General features: G+C 37.1%; 2 protein-coding genes across 3 annotated transcripts in view; one reads left to right on the forward strand and one right to left on the reverse strand.

Annotated features, from left to right (window-relative positions):
• The window catches only part of RAB5A (RAB5A, member RAS oncogene family), a 40,786-nt gene extending 28,034 nt beyond the window's left edge, over positions 1 to 12,752 (forward strand). The window contains exons 3-6 of the mRNA XM_001369686.5: positions 3,168 to 3,319; positions 3,872 to 3,994; positions 6,898 to 6,991; positions 11,223 to 12,752. Of these exons, the coding sequence (XP_001369723.1) occupies positions 3,168 to 3,319; positions 3,872 to 3,994; positions 6,898 to 6,991; positions 11,223 to 11,338 (485 nt within the window). The 3' untranslated portion in view covers positions 11,339 to 12,752. The remainder of the gene's footprint in view (positions 1 to 3,167; positions 3,320 to 3,871; positions 3,995 to 6,897; positions 6,992 to 11,222) is intronic.
• The window catches only part of PP2D1 (protein phosphatase 2C like domain containing 1), a 28,674-nt gene continuing 15,970 nt past the window's right edge, over positions 12,753 to 25,456 (reverse strand). For both annotated transcript variants that reach the window (XM_001380462.4, XM_007505153.3), the window contains one exon: positions 12,753 to 13,798. In XM_001380462.4, the coding sequence (XP_001380499.2) occupies positions 12,945 to 13,798 (854 nt within the window). In that variant the 3' untranslated portion in view covers positions 12,753 to 12,944. The remainder of the gene's footprint in view (positions 13,799 to 25,456) is intronic.

Genomic DNA, 25,456 nt, shown 5'->3' on the forward strand with positions numbered 1-25,456 from the left:
ACCAATGTGGAAAATGACATTCCTTAACTTCACAAAATCCCTGGCTTGTCATCCTTAACTGGATTGGAAATTCTTTCAGAATAGTGGATAGAATGCTGGACTTGACAGCAGGAAAAACTGAGTTTAATCTTGCCTCATACCATGCAACCCCAAGATTATCTACCAAGACAGTTTTGGCACTGAAAGTGTACTGCCATTTTATCCTGTCATTTTGTGCCAAGGGTTCTGGGGCTGGACTAGAGGGGTAACTGGAAGTAGAGAGAATAGAAATGGTAACTTCCATTTAAAGTCTCTCTCTCTTTTTTTTTTTTTAACAAATTTTTGGTTGTCATTAGGAGTGCATTTTTCCATGAAAATAAAAGATCAATGATGGTAAATCTATGGCACGGGTGTGCCAAAGATGGCACACAGGCACATAGGCATCCTCCCCCCAGTTCATTACTAGAAAGTTCAAGGGGCTCAGGCAGAGCTGCTCCTCTCCCCTTCTCTACTGCACCTGAGGATATTTTTTCACATCCCCACCCCACTGCCCAGCAGCCCAGTGGGAGCACCCAGTGGTTAAGATGGGTGGCTCATAGAGACAGCAGTGCTGGAGGGGAGCAGAGGGCTAGGGCCATTCTCTCCCACCCACCCTCAACCTCCCACCCCCAGGACATTCCTCACTTCATCTGCCCAGCAGCCCAATGGGAGGACTTTCTCCTTCCCTTGTGTGGGTTAAGAGGGGCAGGTCCTACTCAGTATGTGGTGGGGAGGAGGGGCACACCACTCAGTCATGGGGATGAGGACCCAACACCTTCTCTAAAAGGTTCGCCATCTGGTTTAGATTCATTAGCTCTCTGGGCTAGCCTTCAGACATACCTAAACTGCAATGTTCCTATTATATATTATGGAACCTGACTACCCGTTATTACAGGGATTGGTAGACTATAGCCCACTTTGAAAATATAAAAACCATTCTTAGCTCACAGGTCAATGCCAGCTATAATATGTCTTTATGACATAAATGGATTCTGAATCCCAACTTGAGATACTTGAATTTCCCCCCCTAAAACATTAACTTAGTCACTGGCTTCTAGACATTCTGTTTATGAACACAAGTATGTTCGTCTGGAAGCTCAACATAAACTGCCTCACCTCCAGGCACCTTGTTCATTGTGCCTCACATTAGACTTTCCTTAGCACTGCTTATAGCAGTGATGCCAAACCTTTATTTTATTTTTTAAAAACCCTCACCTTCCATCTTAGAATCAATACTATATATTGGTTCCAAGGCAGAAGAGTGGTAAGGGCTAGGCAGGCAATGGGGGTCAAACAGCTAAGTAGTGTCTGAGGCCAGATTTGAAACTATAACCTCCCATCTCTAGGCCTGACTCAATCCACTGAGCCACCCAGCTGCCCCCATGATTCCGAACCTTTTAGAGATGGTGTGCCATGCACACCACCCCCACCCCCAAGCACAGGTCTTGATTGGCCCCCTCACCCACCCCTCCCATTTGCCCCAGATGGGGGAGGGAGGAAGTGTTCCCATTGGGCTTCTGGGCAAAAAAGGCACGTGAAGTGAGGAATGCCCTCAGTTATGTGTGAAGAGGGGGAAGGGAGCAGCTCTGCCCAAGTCCCTCACAGAGAGCTCTGTGTGCCCCTTTGGCATGTTTTCCATAGGTTTGCTATCACATGTTTATAGGTTTTTTTAATACTTTATATTGGGTTGGTTTTTGTTTTTTGTTTTTTTGTCTAAATTTTAGGAATAAGTCAAGAATCCTTTTTCATCTAACCTTGGTGTATCCCCTTCAGTGGACCTTAGTGAAGTGAATTGCAGAAGTGTTTAATGTTAAGCATTCTTCATACATGCTCCATTTATGGATCCAGCATTTCATGTATTGTGTGACAAAATCTGATAACCTTGACATCAGTCCCACATGGTTAATAAAAATTCAAGGCAAGAACCATCTTTTAATCCAATCCAGTCATGTCATTTCCCCATCAAGGTATAACAATTTGGCAATAGTTTGAGGAAGATTAGAGCTGAGAAATTAGAAGCATGACGTGCAATTAAGAGGCTATTGCAGGAATGCAATGACCCAGGACGATACAGGTTATATACCTTTCCGTATATGGATTATTAAGCTTACAAGATTGTAAGAGCTTTCAAGGCAAGATATTTTTTCCACTTTATATCCATAGCACCTAGCACACACATTGCCTTTATAGTAAGTGCTTAATAAATAGTTTTTGAATTTTATAACTATATGTCTTAGATGAGATAGTGTTCACCCTGCCTTGTTGTGTGTGTCTGTGTGTGTGTCTATATAGTGTATATGCTATCTCTGAGGAGCCCAGAAAATAAGTGGGCAAGCCCAACTCTCATGGTGGCAGTCATGATGGTACAGTATACAATAGTCTTAATGGGAGTGTGTGGCCTTAATGACAGCCTAAATGCTATTTAAAAATAGTCTCCATAGGTGTGTGAAGCCTTTCCTACAAAAATAACCAAAATTGTAAGCTTTCTCCAAGGTTTCATGTTATTATAATTACTCCTTTTAATTGGTTTCTTTTAAGTACCATTGCAGTGTTTTTCTTGAACATTTTAGAATCAAACACATCTTAGAGAACTGTCAGTTTCTTTGTGCTGAAAGACTATCCAAAAATATGAAGATGGAGAAAGGCTTTTGTTAGGTGTTTTTTTTTTTAATGACTGATTAATTAAAATGGAGGCATATCCTTGGTAATTGAAAGTTTTATCTCCTCAATTTCAAAAATACCTTAAAAGTATTTTAACAAGCATTTCTGAACCTCTACTTTGTGCCAGGCACTGTGCTAAGCATTTTATAACTATATCTCATTTGATCCTTACCGCAATCCTGGGAGATGCATACTGTTGTTATCTCCTCCCCCCCCCCCCCCCCCCATTTTATAAATGGGAAAACTAAGTCATGCAGATTAAGTGATAGTTCTGGGGTCACGGAACTAGACGTATCTTAAGCTATATTTGAACTTGGGTTTTCCTGGCTTCCAAGGCAAAGATTCTGTCCTACAATCACCTACCTACCTGTGTCTTACCCCTTTCAAATGCAGTTCTATATTAATAAATGTAGAAATATGTCATCAAATTACAGAAACTTAAGAAAATCAGCAATTAACATTTCAAGTTATTTGTTTATTTTTTTCAGCGGCTTTTCTAACCCAGACTGTGTGTCTTGATGACACAACAGTGAAATTTGAAATATGGGATACAGCTGGACAAGAACGGTATCATAGCTTAGCACCAATGTACTACAGAGGAGCACAAGCAGCAATAGTTGTATATGATATCACAAATGAGGTAAGTATAAACTGATTACAATATGTATTTGGGCAGCCAGGGAGCATAGAAGATAGAGTACCATACCAGGCCTGGTGTAAGGAAAATCCAAATTTTAATCTGGACAATTCTAGGTGTGACCCTGAACTTCAACCCTATTTCCTCATCTATACAATGGGGATCAATAATAGCACTTATCCCAGTACTGTTGTGAGGATCAACTGAGATAATCATTGTAAAGTACTTAGCACAGTGCCTGGAAAATAATAAACTCCGTTATTATCATCATTACAATGAAAAGATAGTTTTCAGTATGTGTTTTTACTCTACGGCCCTTCAATCAAGATAAACTGAAAAAAACACCCATGTGAAAACATGAATGATAAACACAGTATTGTTCCTGCCAAGTTCTTTATCTTTAAAAGGGAAATTTTGTTGAACAATGCTGTCAATAATATTTCTAACAAAGTCATACCCAACCATTTTTTAAAAACCTGTTTTAGAGATAAGTTAACTATCTTAAATGACTTTTAGTTGCAGATTTTGTGGTCTTTTTTTTTCCCATTTAACCAGGAGTCCTTTGCAAGAGCAAAAAACTGGGTCAAAGAACTTCAGAGGCAAGCAAGTCCTAACATTGTAATAGCTTTAGCAGGGAACAAGGCTGATCTAGCAAGTAAAAGAGCTGTAGATTTCCAGGTATGTTGGATTTAACTTTTTAACTTGAAAGTAAACATAAAAGGATAATTTTGTCTCAATCCATTCTCCAGTTACAATTAAAGAATAATGAATATAGAATATATAAATCTTAGTTTAACATACTTGATGAATAAAGTTTACATAGTAAATATTGTGATCAGAATTTTCATATTTTAATTTACTAAATCAAGAAATTTTACTAACATTAATTTAATATAAATAGGTATTACAAAGCATAAAAAGATATGGTTGTGTTTCATTCTTAAGACCCGAGGACCATTTGCTACTGAACTCTCACTTCATCTCTTCCTAAAGTCTTTTCTTATGACAGCTATATTGCCTGTACCAGAATGAAAAGGAGAGGGTGCGGGTGGTTACTCTGTTGTTGATTTTGTTTGGGTTTTGTAGTTCACTGAGTTGGGGAACATTGTTATTTGAAAATGTTAGTTTTCATTTGCGCTGCAAATGATAATATTACTTGCAAGCCATTTTTTTGCATAGTCTAAAAAGTGGAAAACACTGCTTGTTACATACTGATATTTTCTGAGGTTGTCACCGTTATTATACTTCACTTATCCATTAGCATTGCCGTATAGCTTCTCAATTGGTTTCGCTAAATCCACCCCCTGCCACCCCCACCCCAACCTCTAAGTAGCTACCAAAATGATATTCCTAAGGTACTGGTCTTGTATATCATTCCTTCTGCCTAAGAAACTAGTAGCCTCCTACTGAATTTAGGGTAAAACTCAAAATTACTCTGTTTGGGCACCTAAATACTAACTATAGATATTACTTTACTTTATTCCTCATGTACTCTTTGCTTCAGCCAAAGTAACCAACTTGCTGCTCATTACAAACTATCCATCCCTCTGTCCTCTCTTCTTTGACTTTCAGCCTTAAGGAATTTTTTAAGGCTCAATTCAGTACTGCCTCCTTCCATGGAATCTCAAACCTTGGTGTTAGTACCTGATCCCCTCTATTTCCATCATTGATAGTTTATTAGTGTATCCTCTTTGTACTTAGATAGGCTCATTCCCCAGTAGAATATAAGCCTCTTGAGTAGAAGGCCTATTTTACTACTTTATCTGGATGCCTTGTTGATTTCAAATATATAATTTGTGACTTGGTAGAAGTTCTTAACTAGAATTAAGATTGTGATTTGTATTATTGTGTGTGTGTGTGTGTGTGTGTGTGTATGACAGGTATTTGTCAGGTCTGACATTTTCCCTACCCTTCATTATGTGACCATGGCCACCCATTGGTGCTCTGCAGCAACTTTCAAAAGATTTAAATTTTTGTTCTGTATCACTGGAGAGAGTTTTTATACTGGGAGTTGCCCACACTGATTAAGGGATAAGCCTGAACACTTGGCATGGGGGGGGGGGGCAATGTAGTCACTTTAGAATTTGGGAAAATTGTAGGAAGCTAGCATTATGTGCGTTTGCTGTTGAGACCATAAAGAAAAATGTTCATTAATGCCTGGCCTTAACCCATTTTACCCTGAGGCTTTACTCTTTTCTTTCACCAACAAACCCCAGAATTTCACTCAGATACTATCATTTCTAAATCTAGCATATATCTCATATGTTCTAGGTTGGCCTCCAAAAAGAATGTAGGCCTGTACCCTTTTCATTGAAAACACTATCCAACCCTTCATCATTACTATGGAAAACATAAGGAGAAATGAAATGGTGAAAAGTAAAAGATAATGTTCTAGATCCTATATGTAAATATTCAATATGCTTTGTTCCTAATAGTGCCTCTTGTCTGGTTGGTCAGATCTTTCAGCTTTCTTTGGAATCAGCTGGCCACTCTGTCCTGAAACAAATGTTCTAGCAAATTTTAGATTTTGTAGCTGATCAGCATTTGTTTAGGTTAGATATTTTAATGTGTTTAGAATATACTTCCTCTTGTTTTAAATGTCCCCTTATGTGCTTCCATTCTCTGTTCTTCTACATATGGTCTTTATTCTGATATTTATACATATACCCTACTCATGTGTCTCACCTTAAAAGTTGTGGCCATGGAACGATGGGACTCTTATCTGTATTCTCTTCTATGGCCTCCAAAGAGTCTTTTATTCATATGATTTGGCTTTTCTTTATTGCCCTAGACTTACATTTGGACAACCATCTTTCTAGATGTGTTCCCAAGATCTACTTGGTATCTAATATGTTGGGTTACCCTTCCTGAGTTTCCAGGCCCTAAGTTTCTTCCCACTGAGTGATTTTCTCTAATCTTCTGTTTATTCATTCTCTCTCCTCACCTCCCCCCAGCTCCCTTGTCTTCATTTCAACTATTTTCTTCCTTTTTCCCCTACCTCTGATTTCTATTTCTAAATGTATTGTTTAACACTGGACATCTTTTCCTGACCTACCTGCTTATTATATATACTTTCTTCTATTCAGCTTTCAGACTCATTCTCATGTCTGCTTACTCTTTCTCTTGAGAGATTGATTTCAGGACTCTGAGAAAAAAAATCCACCTTTTTTACTTACAAGAAAGAATAGTAGTATAAAGTGTAATTATAGGACCCATAGCTCAAGCAGAATTCAGCATATAGAATAAGAGTAGTTTATATTTAATGAATTAACCTTTAGAAACAAATTCCTCAGAATTAGAAATTAAATCCCTAAGTTGGACATAGGGAAGAGATGTTAAAGGCACAAAACTATGTAAAACATATTTCAGAATAAAAAATTAGGGGAAATACTTGCAACTAATACTGGAATTTTTGTCATATTATTAATTTTCATAGATGAGCTCTTAGCACTATTGCCAAAGTATAATGAAATCTCTGTTCTTCTGTGACAATAGTTAAACCAATAAAAGTTATAGGAAAATAGAGCTTGATGTAAAAGGAAAATTTATATAATGGAAAAATCAATTTTCTTTTTTAACAGGAAGCACAGTCTTATGCAGATGACAACAGTTTATTATTCATGGAAACATCAGCTAAAACATCAGTGAATGTAAATGAAATATTCATGGCAATAGGTAAGACCACTATCTGTTTCTAAATGGCAAAAGTTAGCACTCATTTTTCCTGAAATCTGGCCTTTATTTCTTGCCTAAGTATTCCACATAATTGAGCAATAGTTCTTGTCCTTAGAGTCAACAGTTTTGCTGTGGAAATGTATAACCAAGAAACTTGGCTGGGGCAACAAGGTAGTACAATAAATAGGAGCACCAGGCGTAAAGTTGGGAGTACTTCGAGATCATGTCTGGCCTCAGACATTTCCTAGCTGCATGATCCTGAGCAAGTCAGTTTAATCCCAATTGCCCATTGATATTGGGACAGAAGCTTAAGAGTTTAAGAAAGAAAGAGACATAGTTACCAGATTTTTCCAATAATTTATGATTGCTTAGGGTGTATCCATTTCTTTAACACTACAAAAATAGCTGGCACTTTGTACATGTAAGTCCTTTTCCTTTTCTTTGATCACTTTGTCCTATTAGCAGCGTTGCTGAATCATTGGTTATAGAGTTTTCTATTTTAGGCCTACTTCCAAATTGTTCTCCAGAATGGTTGAACCAATTTGCAACTGCACTGTTTATTAGTGCCCTCATCTTTGTATATCCCTTTTAGCATTTGTCATTTTCCTATTCTGACATTAGCCAATCTGATAGGTACCCCCAAAGGTGTCCAATTTTGCATTTCTCAAAACAGTAATGATTAAGAGCATTTTTCTTATGACTATTGATAACTTCAATTTCTTCAGAAACCTACCTGCTCACATCCAACTCAGGAATTGCTCATGTTTCTATTAATTTGGCTCAGTTTTCAATATATTTGAGAGGCCTTTATCAGAGAAACTTACTATAGATTTTTTCCTCCCAGTTTCCTGCTTTCCTTCTAATTTTGGCTGCTTTGGTGTTGTTCATTCAAAACCCTTTTTAATTTCATATAGTCAAAATAGATCATTTTACCTTCTTTGATTTTCTATCTTGTTGGGTCACAAACTCTTTGTGACAAATAAATTTTTCCATGATCCTCTAATTTGCTTGTGATATTACCCTATTTTGACTTTATCTTGGTATTTGATGTGAGTTGTTGGTCTATACCTAGTTTCTGCCAAATAGCTTTCCAGTTTTCCTGGTAATTCTTGTCATGAAATAAGTTCTGGCCCCAAAAGCTTGAATCTTTGGATTTCCCAAACGTTAAATTACCATGGTTATTTACTACTGTAACTGTAAAGGTATTGTGTACTTAATCTATTCCACGTATCCACCACTGTTTCTTAGGAAATACCAGATTGTTTTAATGATTTACTACTTTGTATTACAGTTTGAGTTTTGGTACTGCTAGTCCACCTTCCTTAACATTTTTTTTCATTGATTCCCTTCATATTCTTGACCTTTTGTTCTTCCAGATGAATTTTGTTGGTGTGGTTTTAACTTTTACTTTATGTCCTAGAATCAACACAGTAAGTTTTGAGGCAGAAAGTGATTAGGACTAGGCAATTCGGGTTATGTGACTTGGCTAGTCACACAGCTAGGAATTGTGTGAGGCCAGATTTAAACCAGGACCCACCTCCTTAATATCTGGCTCTCAATCCACTGAACTACCTAGCTGCTCTCATTTTTATTTTTTCTAACTCTATAAAATATTTTTTTGGGAATTTGGTTGGTATAAGCAATTAATATTTTTAAAGTTTTAGATCTCTTTATTTGTGTGAAGGGTTTTGTAGTTTTCATCATGTTTCTATAGTATTTGAAATTGTTTTTGCAGGTAAACTCCCAAGTATTATATATTGTCTGCAGTGACTTCTAAATGGAATTTCTCTTTCTTTTGTTGGGTTTTGTTGATAATATATATTAAAAATGCTGATGATTTTTGTGGATTTACTTTATATCCTGCAACTTTGCTAAAGTTGTTAATGGTTTCAAATAGTTTTTTAGTTGATTCTCTAGAGTTCTTTAAGTGATAGTTTTGTTTCATTGTTTACCTGGTGTGTCTTTAATTTGCTCTCTGGGCCAGGCTCTGCCTCAGTTTTACTGACCACTACTCCCAATCCCTTAAGTTGTCTTGGGCTAAAAAAAGTCTCACCTCAACCTTTTCTTTGGTTCTTCTACTCTAGAATTCAGTTTGAAGTGTTATTTTAAAGTCATTTGGAAAAAATGTTGGGAAAGTTCAGTGGAAGGGCTTTCTCTGCTCCACCACTTTAAGCATGTCTTCAAACTTTCCGAAACGGGAACAGAAATGAACATAGTAATTGAGTATTACACAGTAAGATGCTGTAATATGTATGTACTCAGGCAAACATCTCTGAAAGAGACAGTAAGATAGAGTAAGGTAGAATGCTATACTTGGACTCAAGAAGACCTGGCTTTCATTTCCATCTGTTTGACCCCAGTCAAATAAATCACTTAACCATTTGTGCCTCAGATAATTTTATAGACTTTAATGTGATACAGAATAAAGGGTATTGGATTTGAGATCAGGGAATCCAGGTTCAAATCCTGGCTCTGTATTTACTACCTGTGAGACCTGAGCCAAGTTATTTAATATATTTGGCCTTCCTCTTCCAGAAAAAGAGGAGGCTGATGAACACAATTTACCAGACACTCTTCACACAAATAAAGTCAGACCTAAACAACTGGAAAAACATCAACTGCTCTTGGGTAGAACAAGCCAAAATAATGAGTGACAATCTTATTATCAAAGTTAATTTACCCATTCAGCTTCATGCCAATCGAACTACCCAAAAATTATTTCACAGAACTAGAAAAAATAACAACAGAATTCATCTGGAAGAACAAAAGGCCAAGAATAGCAAGGGAATTAATGAATTATTAACATTAAAAATAAAGGCAGGAGCCTTACCAATTTTCAAACTCTCCTTTAAAGTGGTAATCGTCAAATACCCCAAAAAGAACAGTTTCTTAAGTATCAGTATTTAAACAGCTCTTCCCTGTGATATAGCTTAGAATCAGATGTTAAAGGTGAAAATTAAAAGAGGTTCCTGTGCCATCTTGGATTTTAAAGCTCTTTTAGCATTCACTTTTTCTATCGAAGTACTGATGATAGTTATTGGTAATAAATCCAAATTAGAAGGGAGCATGATATATAGTGGGAAGAAAACCATACTTACAGAGATAAATTTGGATGCATGAAATGTGTCCAAATCCTAGTTTTGCTAGTTGCTACTTGAAACTTAGGGCAAGTCACTGAATCCATGTGTGTTTCCCCTTCCTTCTCTTTCCTCTCTCCCCCTCCCTCTCCATGACATAGTGACTTTTGCATCCAAGTACATTGGCTTTGTATCCCTACAGTTCATATCTCTCCACACATTCTTTAATATGTGACTCTTAACCCCTTGTGTTTTATCTGTCACATAAGGCCTTAGGTGGACAGCTTCTGAGAAACATGCCCTTTCTTCCTCCCAGGAGGTCTTTCCTCCTTGTGCCCCACCCCCACCCCCGCCCCCCCATGATAATACATGATCTTATGCTATCCTTATTTTATACTATCCGATGCCCATGTTTTTTCCCCTTGTGGGCATGTTCTTAATGTTTAGATATTTCCACAGTTGGCACATTTTTTAATATATAAAATCTGTAAATGCCACATGGTTTGTTTAGTAGTAGTGGTAGATAATATTTTATACTTTATTTTCTAGGCATTTCAGCATGGTAAGAATAATAAATTGAATTAGAATTATGGAATGATAAAAGTCATAGCCATGTTTGTCAATTGGGGCTTTTAAATAATCGGTTCAGACTAGAGTGGAAGCTTTATAATAATCATTCATCAAAGTACTAAATATCACTTGTAGGTGGTAATTTTTTTTTTTAAAGGTTCTCCCAGTTAGGAGTAATTTATATCTTTATTATGCCAGCTAGTGGTCTCTACTCTGATCTCTGGCCCTGTCATAATAATAGTAAGTAGTAAATATAGCATCCTTCAAAAAGTTTTAGAGAGAAAACTAGCCCATAAACTAGACATGACACCATGCTAACTCTTTGTTTTGGTAGCTATTTCCTAGTAGGAATCTGGCCCAGGAGAAAAGCTCTCCTCTTCCCAGTATTAAAAGCAGCATCAACATCTCAGTGCCTATTGATTATGATCTATATCAAATGGAATTGAGCCTGAGGGGGAGGGTTAAGTGACAAAAACCTCAACTTTTATCCATAAAACATTGGGTTAAAGCTATAAAGTAACTTTCTCTTCAGGTGAGGAATTAGTTGTTTTAATCTTGATGGTTCTTGGTGTTTATTCTTTCAGCCAAAAAGTTGCCGAAGAATGAACCACAGAATCCAGGAGCCAATTCTGCCAGAGGAAGAGGTGTAGACCTTACTGAACCCACACAACCAACCAGGAGTCAGTGTTGTAGTAACTAAACCTCCAATTTCAACTGTCTGGAATATTCTTCTGCTTCCTAATTATTAATAACAGTGGAATTGGAGCATTTAACCTGGCCCAGTACAACTTCCAAAAAGGAGAAGAGACTTATAATATAGTCAAGTTTCTAATACAGAATTATTTTATGTGTTTTGAACTTAATTTTTAATAACATGCATGTGTCACTATTTGACTAATGTTTCAGCAATAGAAGGGAAAAATGGAAGCTCTTAATATTTGCTTCATTGGAAGGTTGGGGTGGGGGAATCAGTTCTTGCCATTAGAAATATAGAAGAATTATTGTAAGGACCCACAATTAACCAGCTAGTTCCTCTAAATTCCCATGTTGATGCAGATAATCTATGACACAGAATTGGGACTCCTTAAATTGTTCTTTTTTTTTTTAATGTTTTGAGAAGCAGGTCCTAAAGATACTTCTGCTTTATCTGCAGTATTCATAAAAATGATAGTTTCTGCCGGTATCTATTTTAAGTGTACATTCCACATTTTAATAATTTAACCATTAACAAAAAAAAAGGTAAAAAAAAAACTTAGCCATCCATGTCTTCAGAGAATAAAATGAACTGTAGTTGGTATATGGTATCTAAATTATAGCCTATCTTGTTTTTAAATGGTGATAAAAATCAAGTTTATCCCCATTTTCTCTTATAAAGACAAAACTAATAAATGCAACTTGACAAAGAGAAGTGTTTTCCTTCAAACATAAGAACTCTTCAACTAAAATGAAACAAACCAATTGTGATTTCTCTTTAATCACTGCTCACCATTTACATGGGGTGGTTCTGTTTTATTTTGTGATGGGGTTTTTTTGCTCCCTTTGGACATAATCTAGTCAATGCACTAACAATTATGTACATTCAACTTGATTATTTTAAACTTGGATCTTCAAATGTACTGTAAATAGAGTACTGCATTGTAGTCTCCATTTATGTTTAATATGTTCTATAATATTTAAGAGTTGCTTAAAAGTATGCAAAATGTACAGTTACTGTAACAGATAATTAATTCCTCTTCTTCCCCTCCCCCCTTGGAATTGAGGGGGATTCAGTTATTCCTCCATGGCTAGAACAGTAATAAAATGAAGCTACTGTGTCCGTAACATGAGTACTGCTGTCCGTCAATAACGAACTTTGCAGCCTTGTTTTCTAAAGTTCATTTTACTTTGATATGTTCCATATATTGCACTAATTCTTTTAGTTATTTTCATTATATGAAATCTACCAAGTGTGTCAGAAAAATTTAATCTATTTAAATGTTGAACTGCTAGCAGAAACTTATTTGTGCAGGTTGTAAATTTGCAGTAATTGGGGCTTAGCAAGAAAAATGAGAGTTCACCAGTGTTTAGTTTTATATTGAGGTGCTCAGGTTTTAATAAAGTGGTATAAAACAGGATTGCATTCATCATTCTTTATTAAAATCACAAAACAAATTTATTGTACCACATATGTGAGAAACCATTCCCTATCACCCCCCTACACACATAATATGTATTCAAAGCAAGATTATAAACAGTACTATACAAATATAGTACATATGGTTTCTTTATGGTACTTGTTTCTGTAGTCCAAAAGAGAAAGGATAGGATTAAGGTCCTTGTAACTGACTGTCACATCCTTCGAGAACTACCACCAGCACCGTAATGTTCTCCCTGGATCCTGCTGTCATTGCAGCTTTTACAAGTCCGTGACTTACATATTCTGCTGCATAATCATAGAAATTTTTTTGTATTTCACTATCTAGATCTGATTTTGATGATTCAGATAAACTACTTGTTTCATCACTTTCCTCAATGCCATACAAATAGAAAGGTCTTGCACTTGAAATTTCTGTTTTACTGTTTAACCTAGATTTTGAACCATTAGATTTATCTAAATTTTCTGAAATTAGAGAATTTTTTCTGCTCATCAAGCTTTGTCTTGAACTTTCACGTGTGATATCCTGTGGGTATCCTACTCTCCGAAATGCTGCTGAATTACGGTACAGTAATTTGATTTTACTATCTTGTGTACTAATACTTGAAGCTGATATACTAGGTAAAAAAGACATTCTTTGTTGAAATGACTTATACGTGTCTCGCCTACTTTTATATGCATCCGTGTATATGCTAAACAGTGACATTGCTATAGCTGTAGCTTCATTTTTATCTAAAACCCCCCAAAGTCCAGTTGTAGCAACAATAAGGAATTGACAAGAATTATCTATATGGACAGAGATTGTTTGAGGCGCTGGAATAACAGACCGTTTCAGCTTTGCATTTCCATGAAACCCAAGCCCACGAGTTATTTTCACAGTCTCTTCAGTGAATCCAGTTGGTTCATTGGTGCTGATTTTTCCTCCTCTACTTAATACACGGTCTCTTTCACTTACACTTTGAGTTGTATGGTCTTTTGTAAGAAGATGGGCTTTCCCATTTTTGCATAACACTACGTGTACATTACCTAGAGTTTTTACAAAAGAAAAAAATATTTTAATTCTATTTTTGTAGCAGCAGTAATTATGTAAACCAATCTGTTTTTTAAAGTTAAACAATTGTAATATATTTTCAAAGTAAATAATATCAAAATATCCCTTTATGTGGATGAAACTGAGTTTTATGGTCATTTTAAAGTAAAAACTTTTAAAATATGCTTATAATAACCTAATTTTAAAATACAATTCTTATCCCATTAAGTAGGTTGATATCATGAGTGAAAATGAAGTCAGGAAAACCTAGACTCACCATCTCCAACCCTACAGTTTGACAAATCCGCTTAGATGGTCTGAATCTTCTTTCATTTGAATACAAAATGGGGACAATAACTCATTTTCATAAGGTAGTTGTTAGGATCAGATGGACAATATTCTAGGTAAAACAATTCATTAAGTTTAAGGTGTGACACAAGTCAGTAGTCATTTAGAAAATGGTGTTCGGAGGTTTTTTCCCCCTTGGGTAAACTGTGGCAATGAGCCTGAGTCATGTAATCTTGATTGAAATCCTGGCTTCCCTACTACGCAGCAGCAGTGTCTTAGACAAGTCAATGGACTTGTTGCAACATCCTTTAAAGCCAGCAAATTAGATAGGTGCCAAAGTTTCTTCCAGCACTAAACGTAAGGCAAAATGTATTGTAATTCTGACTTATTTTGAGCATTTTAAGATTTTTCAGTTATGTTGATATATATAAAGATCCAACAATACATTGGCATAGAATCCTTTTATAGATAAAATGTTAATAAGCAATGGTTAAAATAATAGTTTCAGCATTTTCAATATAAAACCAAAAAAATGTCCTAGGGAGGAAGAGCTCCCATTAGGCTGCTGGGCAGAGGGGTGGATCATGTTAGAAATGTCCTCAGGAGCACCTGGAAAGGGAGGAGGGATCAGCCCCTTCTGGCACATGTTCCATCGGTTTGCTAACACAAGCTGGGATCATAGCTAGGGATGTTTTGGGGGTCAAATTTAAATCTTAAGACCTCCCCTCTCCAGGTCTGGCACTCTCCACTGAACCATCTGCATGCCCCTAGAACAAAAGTGTTAAAAGATGGATAGCCTGTTGATAGTCATTATTCACAGACATCAGCTATGGCATCCATATTTAAATGTTATTTACCTATATATATATATTCTATACAGATATGTATTTTTAAGAAAATCCATCACCAAAATAAAATAGTGCAGGATAATTACTTCTATTGCTAAATAAAAATTTTTTTAGGATACCTCGAAAACTGATTCATTCAAACTTTTATCTTAAAATTTCTTAGTTGACACTAGGTTTACAATTCTGTAAAGTGAAGGACAACAGTGTTTCAGTTATTTTTGAGATTTTGTATCAACTTTTATCAAAAGGATCATTAAATGATTTTAAAATTGGGTTATCTTAATATTTTTGAAATGTTTTTATTTAACTGAAATATCACTAGTGAAATGCAGAGCTTACTTTAATTGTAATTGGAGTAGAGGTGATAAACTGAATTCCTAAAGTCCCAACTAACTTCCTGCCTTTGTTATATGAATATACATGAAAGCACTTTGAAAACCAGAACAAGCTTTATAAATGTGAAGAATTGTGCAGTCTCTACCTACATATAATTGCTCTTAATGTCAGTTATGCAAGTAAATATAAAAATTTGGCCCAGAATTATTTTATAGTAGTTAGGTGTCCCCCTGGGATAGTGATGGTGAACGTATGGTATGGGCACCAAAGATGACATTCAGAGAGCTCTGTGGGCATACATGCCTGCCTTCCCCCCCCCCCCCAAAAAAAAAAAGTTCAATACTAGAAAGGCAGAGGGACTGGTAGAGCTGCTCTTCTCCCTATCTCCATCCCCACTTAGGTGCCATTTAATAGTAAAATTAATAAAAATACTTTTTTATTGCTCATCTGTAATAAATTATCACACCATCCACAATTTCATGGAAATTGTAGAAACTATGATATATTATAAATTTAACAATGCAGACTTTTCTTAGGTCTTGGAAATTTAAGCTGGAATGGCCTTTGAGATCATCTACTTCAATTCCATTATTTTACTGATAAGGAAACTGAAACCCAAAGTAATATAGCTAGTATATGGAAGAGCCAAGATTTGAAGAGAGATCTCTGGTTCTACAGTTCCTTTCCCCTTGATACCTTGCTAACTGAGGGCTCTCTTAATAATCCCAGTAATTGTAGTAAGTTAGACTGAAGGATGTAGATATGGATGCAATAAAACTGTGGTTTGCTCTATGTGGAAGTGTACCACAGTGATAGAAAAATGGTCTTTGAGTCAGTAAGACCTGATCATGACATAGGTACTGACTACATGAACATGAGCAAATCCTATAACCCCTCAGTGCCACCAAACAACTCTAAAACAGTAAGTTGTAATGATTCGCATTTATACTCTTGGGATTTTATCCCATAATTCACAACTAGATCGAATTTAAAAGGAAGCCTTTGTTCCTATGCTCCCTTGGGATCCTTGAGCATGCCTCACAGTTTTCTTAATGAAATCAAGCCTCTTTTCTTCCTACTCAATTCTAAGCCTAGTTTCATTGTCTTAGGAAACATGTACTTGTTCTAGGAGCTCAATGTCTGGTTCTTATCCAACTGGGTATCAGTTGACAGTAAGCATTTTTTTTCTTGGATTTTCTTCCCCCCATTTTGGATTATTAGGAATAATTCTTGATTGGTGATGGTTTTTATTCTAATTATTCCATTACCTTGTGACTGAGCAAGTAACTTGAACCACTTAGGACCCACTTACCTATAGAATCAGGGTTGGAGTACATGGCCTCTGAGGTTCTTTTCAGCTCTGAATTTGTGAAGCATTGGCTCTAGAATTGGAAGACCTATGTTCAAACCCCACTTCTGATGCTATCTGTGTGATCTCAGGCAAATCACAGCCTCTCGTGTGAAATGAAGGCACTGGACTAAATTTTTGTACCTTTCAACTCCAGGTCTATGGCACTGTGGTCTCACTGTAGTCAGGCTATAAACAGGAAGTTTATGTATGTGGGGGGAGTTTAGCATCTATATGAAATCCCTTTCCAGCACATCCTGGGTGAGCAACACATTTAACATTAGTAAAAACAAGTCTACAACCATTGAATGAAATTACCTTGTGTGGTATAATGTTAATAAGTGCATGTCGGAAATGCCTTGTTTGAGGAAAAGCCTTGAAGTCTGCAGTTTGATCCAAGTCCAAAACTTTTGTAATCAAATGAGAAACTATTGAAATCCTATATTTTCTACTTTTCAAGTAATTTGTGGCAATTAAGTTGTAATCTGCTATAGAAAATCCTTTGTAGAAGTCTACAGTAAAACTTTGTTTCACAAGCTGGTCTTTGAGAACTCAAGGTTCCATGTATTTATGAGAAGTTATTTATATTTTTATTTATATCTATATCTATATATATCCATTGTGAATAGCCTGAATATATGTCATGCTCATAAGGACTTTATAGATGTAAGAACACCACATGGGGCAGCTAGGTGGCCACAGTGGATGGAACACTAAGCTTGGAATCAGGAATTGTCCTCAGACTCTAGCTGTGACCCTGGGCAAGTCACTTAATCTTGATAGCATTAGTTTCCTCATCTGTCAAATGAGCAGGAGAGGGAAATTGCAAACCCAGCCCAGTATCTGTGCCAAGAAGACCCCAGTTGGGTTTATGAGGAGCCAGACATAGCTAAAAACAACTCCCCAACAACAAAAGAACAATTGTCATTAATGCCTTCAGTCTTTTGGAGATATTGAGTTCCCCCTCTGTAATTCAACATATTCTTCTCATTCAGATACTTGAGATATCTATCCTATGGAGCCTTCAGAGTTATCTCTTTCAGGAGTCATCTGTCACAACTGTTTTCCTCATTTCTATCATTAGTGCCATTTTCACTCCCCCGTATAGCCTAAGGATCTGGAATGTGAATCTAAAGATGATAGTTCTACTAGCAAAGGGTCTTTTGCTGGGCTTTCTGCAGTTTTTTTCCCTTCCTCCAGGTATCACTTTTTTGAGGCAATAATGCTCTTAATTTTCCTCCCATTTTTACTGGTCAGATTTTGAACACAAATGTTTATTTTAAACTCAAGTTGCCTTTGACTGCCATGTATTTCTGTGTTGGCTGGCTCAAGTAAATTCTAGACTTTGGGCTTCCTTGATAGAGTACTTTGTTTACATTGGGTCAGCTTGAGCAGAAATCAGTCTTTTCAGTTACTTGTTTGCTCTTTTTCAGTATAACTCTTTTGAGTAGGTCAATAAGCACTGTTGTAATCCTATGTTGCAACGTCCTATCTTCATCCTAATTTTCTTATTTTTCTGTTTGTTTTAATGAGTCAGTGACTACCTACAAACAACTAATTCTGATGATGTTCCAGATCAGTAACCGGTCATTTTCTATCAAGATGTCAGGGATTTGGGGCACTTTGGTGGATCAGTGCATAGAGAGCCAGATCTAGAGATAGGAGTTCCTGGGTTCAAATTTGGTCTCCGATACTTCCTAACTGTAATCCTAGGACAAGTCACAACTCCATTTCCCTACTGTAAAAGGGATTCTTTGTTCTCTCTGAGTTTACACTTGTGAAAGTGAATCCTTTATTTCCTTTGTCTATTTGAGTTAACACTTTGGTTAACAGTAACTTAAGTACCCCTAATTAGTACTTCACCAGATTGTGAAGACAGGATTAACTCTCTTTTGTCTACTTTTGAATTGAATCAACAAAAGCTTGAACACACTAGGTGGAGGAGCTCTACCTTTTCAACTTAATCAGCCAGGAAATGAGAATTCACAACTTAAGACAGCCAGGAATCTGTGAACTCTTTTGATGAGTATTCACCTCTCCAGAAGGTGAGAAGTGGTTCCCACAAACACTGCCCCCTGGGCTGTGCTGGGCAGTTTGGAAGCTGTGATTGGCCCTTGTGAAAGGGGGAAGGGACAAGAAGACACTATAAAAGGCCCTAAATTTCTTGGGACTAGGGAACTTGACTTCAAGAAGAAGGTCAGCTCAAGGAAGAAAGTCCGCCTCAGGAGTCACTTTCAGCTCAAGTCATCATCTTGACCTGCCTCTTGGAGGGAACTTAGGTGAGTGGATTGCTGGCTTTCCCTTCCTTTCTTCTGGAGAGAGTTTGATTCCAGTTGAAGATCAACAAGTCCTGGATGAGTCAAGCACTGGAGCAATATTTTGTTAGGCTAATGTTATCTCTACCCTTTTGTATTTCTCTGCTTTCACTCTTTCCACCTCTTTTGTAAATAAAGGCTATTAAAGGTCACTTTGACTTTGAGCATATACTTTGAATTGGTGACTAACAAATTATTTACAATTTTCATATATTTTAGTCAAACCATTTCATTTAATAAAATTTCATTCCTACACTACCTTACCACTCTAATGCCTTGGATGCAATTTTTAAATTTTAATTTATCACCTAATATTTAGTTTATTGGTGATGAACCTCTTTGTACTTGACTAGGCAAACTAGTCCTTGGACAGAAAGCAGGATCTACCACCATGATTTCCTCTCAAAGTCTTTACAACTTGATAGAAGAACTAGCCAGATATTTGTCTCTGGTAGTAGTTTTGTCTTGTTTTTAATTTAAATTTAGGTTTGACTGTAATCCACATGAGGCATCAGAGTAGACCTTTTTGTAGTGCTACAAGATTTATAGAACACTATTCTTATTAACTCCTTTGGTGATCACAGCAATCTTATGTAGAAAAATAACAGCCAGGTAGTGAATGTACTTTTTGCTCATTTTATAAATGAGAAAGCTAAGACTCAGACAAGCTAAGTGACTTTCTGAAGGACTCCTAGCCAGCAGTGGAACTGGAACTCAAAAACCCAGGTCTTCTGATGCAAAATGCAGCCTCATCTTTTACTCAAAATTGGACTCCCTCCCAAACAAGGCACAAGACACAAACAAGGTGTCTTCCCTGACTTGCCCCAAAATATCCTATTGTGGTCATCCAATGTCAGTTCTCTTTGTGATTAGTTACAGAGCAATTCTAGTAGTTTTGTTCAAATCCAAGTTGAGATTGAGACCTTGGGACTGTTGAAGCAATCTTAAGTTCCAACAGGACCTTGAAAGTGGTCCAGATCTTAAGCAAGCTAGAACTGGACCTGGGCCTCCTTTTGACTGAAGCCCTCCCTTTAAGGTTAAGCCTATTTTTTTTTATCTTACTTTCTGTCTTAGTAACAACTCTAACACAGTCTTGAGGCCAGATTTGCACCAAAATTCTCCTGAATTCAAGCCTAATGCTCTATCCATTGGGACACCTTCCTGCCCCAAGCCTATTCTTTATTCAGATCCCAGAACTAGATCAGAAGTTGGCTGACATCGTCTAAGAACGATATGAATTTAAGATTAGCACACTTACATTTCTGGTACCCTATAAGAAGCAATATGACTAAAGAGCTGGCTTGAAAACCTGGGGTCAGGTTCTGCCACAGACACATACTTGCTGTATCACCCAAGTGACTTAAACTGCCAGTGCTCTTGGCAGCTCTCTGAGACTATAAGTGGTTTAGAAAGAAAAAAACAAAAGTCAAGAATATCAAGGGAATCAGTGAAAAAGAAGGGGGGGGGAGGAAACTGGTAGGGCTCCTGCCTACTACAACTACATTTCAGACTATTACAAAGCAATAATCATAACATTCTGGTACTGGAGAAGAAACTGATTGATACAGTGAAATAGATTAGGTACATAATATGCAGAATTAAATGACTATAATAAGCATAGTAACATTCGATAAACCCACAGGTGCAAGCTTTGGGGGCAAAAACTTGATTTTTTTCAAGATTGCCAGTAAAATTGGAGATCAGCCTGGCAGAAAATAGGCATTGACCAACATCTCCTACCATATACCAAGATAATTATGTGCATGATTTAGATATAAAGGGCGACGTAAGCAAATTAGAGGAGCATGGAAAATTTTACCTGTCATCTATGGATAAGGGAAAATTTAGTGACCAAACAAAAGATAGAGAGGATCATGAGAGGTAAAAATGGCATGAAGTTATCCTAAAGGTCATTTTTTGAAAGTAATTTTAGGGAAAGTAACCTGGATCAGGAAAACAGATCTCCCAGGGAAAATGCTATGAGGACCATCATGATTCTAGATGGACTAAAAAGATGGCAGCAATAGAAGTCCCAAGGGTATATGATTTGGGGTTCTGGTCTTAAAAGATTACTCTTACAAAAATGAATAATAGGGAAATGGGTTTTGAGTGATTATACATGTATAACCCAGTGGAATTGCTTGTCAACTCTAGGAGGGGGCAGGGAAAAGAAGAGGGAGACGTGAATCATGTAACCTTAGGAAAAGTGTAAATTTGGTACTGGAATAAGATAAAAAATATATTATTAAAGAAAAAAATGTTTTTTAAATAGCAACAAAAAAATGTCCCCAGAAATCAGATATTACATCATGGAACTTTGAGTAAACCTTAGGATATAATGAACTGAACTGGAGAGGTTGGACCCTCCATCTACCTCTGTTCTCCCCATGTGCCAATATTTTATTTTGATTGTAAAACCCTTGTGACAGCAAAGGGGAATGCCCCTAATGACTCCCTGTCAGTGTGTCTATCAATCAGTTTTAGTTTAAAAAACACTCAAAGGTAGTTGACACCCCTCTCACCCCACGAAATGTATATTTTGGGGCCCTTAGGTATCCTAGTGTGACAGTCCTGAACTGTTATAGATTTTATATATGGAATGATTCATTGGGGAGATAAACATGTCTCCCCAATAAATCAGAGGGGGAAACACTAGGCTATACCCCTTTTCTTTGTCTTAGTACCCTAAGAGCAACCTTAGATTTTAAAGGAAGTTTTATATTGAGTTCGAAAATAGCTCATTTTCTGAACAGCATCCTTCAATTGAAGTAAGAACAAAGGTGAATGCTTATCTGTCAACAAACTACACAAGATAAATGGGACATGTGCACTCTGAGGTGATGCCAGAAGCCTTGTGACTCCCTGGTGCCTAGAACACGCTTGCCTCTTGTCCCACCTAACTCCTGGTGTCTGGGAGACCAGCCTCTGATCCAGCCTGAGGAGTCTGCCAAATCAGGACTAAAAAAAGTGGCATCACTGAAAGTTTAGAACCAGAAAGGAAGCAGATCTCTGGCTAGGATTTTGGGAATGAGGCGGTGTTCTTGGGTATGGCACCAGAACCCAGTGGAGGTTGGGTAAGGGAGTGGCCAGTCACATACACGTTTTCTTTCTCTGACCCACCCTTTTCATTTCTTTAATAATTATAAATTAAGATACAGTCTCCAGAGAATTTTAATCTTAACAATGGATAATTTTGTTTACATGAAATGGAAAAAGGTTTTGCACAAACAAAACCAATGCAGTCAAATTTAGAAGGAAAGCTGAAAAGTGGGGAGGGGGTAAGAGGAATTGTGTGGCAAATTTCTCTGATAAACGTTTCATTTCTCATATATAGGGAAAGGAGCCAAATTTATTAAAAAACGAGCCATTTTCCACTTGACAAATGGTCAAAGGATATGAATAGGCAAATTACAGATGAAATCAAAGCTGTCCATAGTCATGAAAAATGCTCTAAATCACTATTGACTAAGAGAAATGTGAATTTAAACAACTCTGAGGTACCTCCTGACATCAGATTGACTAACATGACAGAAAAGGAAAATGACAAATGCTGGAGGTGCTGTGCAAAAATTAGGACACTAGTGAACTATTGCTCAAATTGTGAACAACAATTTTGGAAAATAAGGGCTATAAAACTGCATATTCTTTCATCTAGCAATACCGCTAGGACTACTTTGACCCACCCATACCAATACTACTAGGTCTATATCCAAAAAGATATTTTTTTAAAAATAGGACTAATTGTACAAAAATACATTTAGCAGCATTTTTCCTCTTTTCAATTTTTTTTCATATAGAAACCATTTTAATGCTTTTTTTTTTACATTCTGAGTTCCAAATTCTCTTCCTCCCTGCCCTCCTCATCAACTTGCAGTCATGCAAAACATATGTCCATCTTAGCCGTGTTGCAAAAGAAAGTCACAAGCCAAAATTTAAAAAAGCTTTTAAAAAGATGCTTCCCTCTTAACTGAGACTCCATCAGTTTTGTCTCTGGAGATGGATAGCATTTTTCATTGTCAGTCCTTCAGAATTGCCTTGGATCACTGTATCGCTGAGGATAGCTAAGTCCTTCGTGGCTGATTATTATTACAATACTGCTTTTACTGTTTGCAATGTTCTCCTGGTTCTGTTTCACTTTGCATCATGCAGGTCTTTCTCAGTTTTTCTGAAAGGATCCTGATGATCGTTTCTTACACCATAATCGTATTCCCTCACAGCCATAGACCACGGCTTGTTCAGCTTTTCTCCAATAATGGGCATCCCCCTTTTTTCTGATTCTTTGCCACCACCAGAAGAGCTGATATTGTAGCTTTGAGGGGCAAAGAATGGACAAGTGAGGGATGATAAAAAGATACAATGTGAAGTGAGCAGAACTGGGAGAACGTTGTCTACAGTAACAGCAAAATTGAATGATGATCACCTGCAAAAGACTTAGCTCCTCTCAATGATGCAGTGATCCACAATTGTTCCAAAGTACTTCCATGAAAAATGCGATTCATCTCAGAACCAATGGACTCAGGAAGAATGGAAACACATTTCATTCTCTTTCTATATTTTCTTGCTTTGGGGGGCAGACACAGCAACGTGGTTTTCCATGATTTCACACGTACAATGAGTATCAATATTGTTTGCCTTTTCAATGGGGAGGAAGGGGATTGAGAACTCCAAATTTTTAAATGACTGTTAAAGAAGATGGGGGCAGGAAGACTATAAGTAGTGCAGAAAATACCATAGAATGTGCAGTCTCTTTGCCTTAACTTTTAATCTTTCTAGCTTACTGGAAAATTTAACTCAAACCCCATTCTTCTTGCTCTCCTCACCCCAGCTGCTAGCGCCTCCTCACTCTGACCAGAAATCCCCTTGAATTTATTTAGTCTAAATTTTGTATATACTTATACATGTTGTCCAAAGATAAATTCCTTGAATATAAAAACTGTTTTGTCCTTATATCCATCAAAATATCTATCGCACAGTGAGTGTTTCCTGTTTATTGGTAAAATGACTTGCCCTAGGTCAAACATCTAGTTAGAAATGGGATTGTGATCCCCCAGTTTTTCCTTCTTCTAACTCCAGCTTTCTAGCCACTATATCATACTGTCTCTTGCATGAAAGCTTTTCCATTGGGAGTCATTGTTGTTGCTTGCCCTAAATAGTGTGAGCCCAACCTTGTAGAATTAAGCTATACGTTATCAAAATAGGCAAGCCCTTTTGAGCCACTGGACTTAAAGTTTCCTTAAGAAATGAGGAAGGGGGCAGCTGGGTAGCTCAGTGGATTGAGAGCCAGGCCTAGAGACGGGAGGTCCTAGGTTCAAATCTGGCCTCAGACACTTCCCAGTTGTGTGACCCTGGGCAAGTCACTTGACCCCCATTGCCTAGCCCTTACCACTCTTCTGCCTTGGAGCCCATACACAGTATTGACTCCAAGATGGAAGGTAATACGAGTTTAAAAAAAAAAAAGAAAGGAAGTTTGGGTCTTCAAGAAGATGTGAGCAAAGTGTCCTCTTTCCTTCTTTTCTTTGCAAAAGTGGGGCACTATCTATTGACTCCAAGATGGAAGGTAAGGGTTTAAAAAAAAAGTGGGGCACTATGGCTGGAGAACCTCCCAGCTGCTGTACTAGCAGATTTGATTAAGGTATTGATTCTTTTTTCTGAACTGTTTTTCCCCTTTTTTTCATTCTTTCTTATAAATGATGCTTTCTGGAAAGGAGGGGGAAGTAGAAAGGAAAATATTTGGAACTGAAAATTATAAAAACAAGACATTAAACATTTCTCAATTTATAACTATTTAAAAGAAAGAAATAAAGTTTTGGTTATCTTGAAAAGAAGCAATGATCCGTGTGCTGTTACTAAATGAAAAAAAAAAATTATTGATTATCTTACGTTCCAAAGACATTTTAGACCTGGGTTTCTCCATATCCCAGTGGTCCATGGATAGATTTCAGATTTCAGGGGATGTGTGAACTTGAATGGGGAAATTACATCTAACCAGTAACTAAAATGTAGCTTTTCCTTCTATTACGAATTTTGTAGCCTGTACCAGGCTTCCAAAGGATTCCATGACACACCAATGGTTAAGATCTCTTGTTTTTGAAATTATCCTTTCCCTTAAATTTTCCTCAACTTCATTTTATTATATATGGCGTCAACATTTTGTTTTGCACTGCCTTCATGCTACTCCCATCCTTACTAATGTCCCATCTTTTCCCGCCATGTTCCTTTCTGCCCAGTATCACAACTGGAGCACTCTTCCCTCACTGATAACCCCAGGCTTCCCCGAGAAGATTAAGGAATTTCCTCAACTCCCTCTGGTCACTGCTCAGAACTCCATTCCTTCTTTCTCCCTTCATCTCTCTCCCAAGGCACAACATACACTCCACATCCAGTGGTCACCTCATAAATGTTTGTGGAATTGTACTGAATGCTACTGGAAGTGGACATGTATTAGTCACATATTACTTTACTTACTCAATATTTTCTTTGTTAGTAAGAAATAAAATAAGACCCACTTTTGACCAACCC

This window comes from Monodelphis domestica, chromosome 5 (assembly GCF_027887165.1).
Source record: "Monodelphis domestica isolate mMonDom1 chromosome 5, mMonDom1.pri, whole genome shotgun sequence".
In the NCBI taxonomy this organism is placed as follows: domain Eukaryota; kingdom Metazoa; phylum Chordata; class Mammalia; order Didelphimorphia; family Didelphidae; genus Monodelphis; species Monodelphis domestica.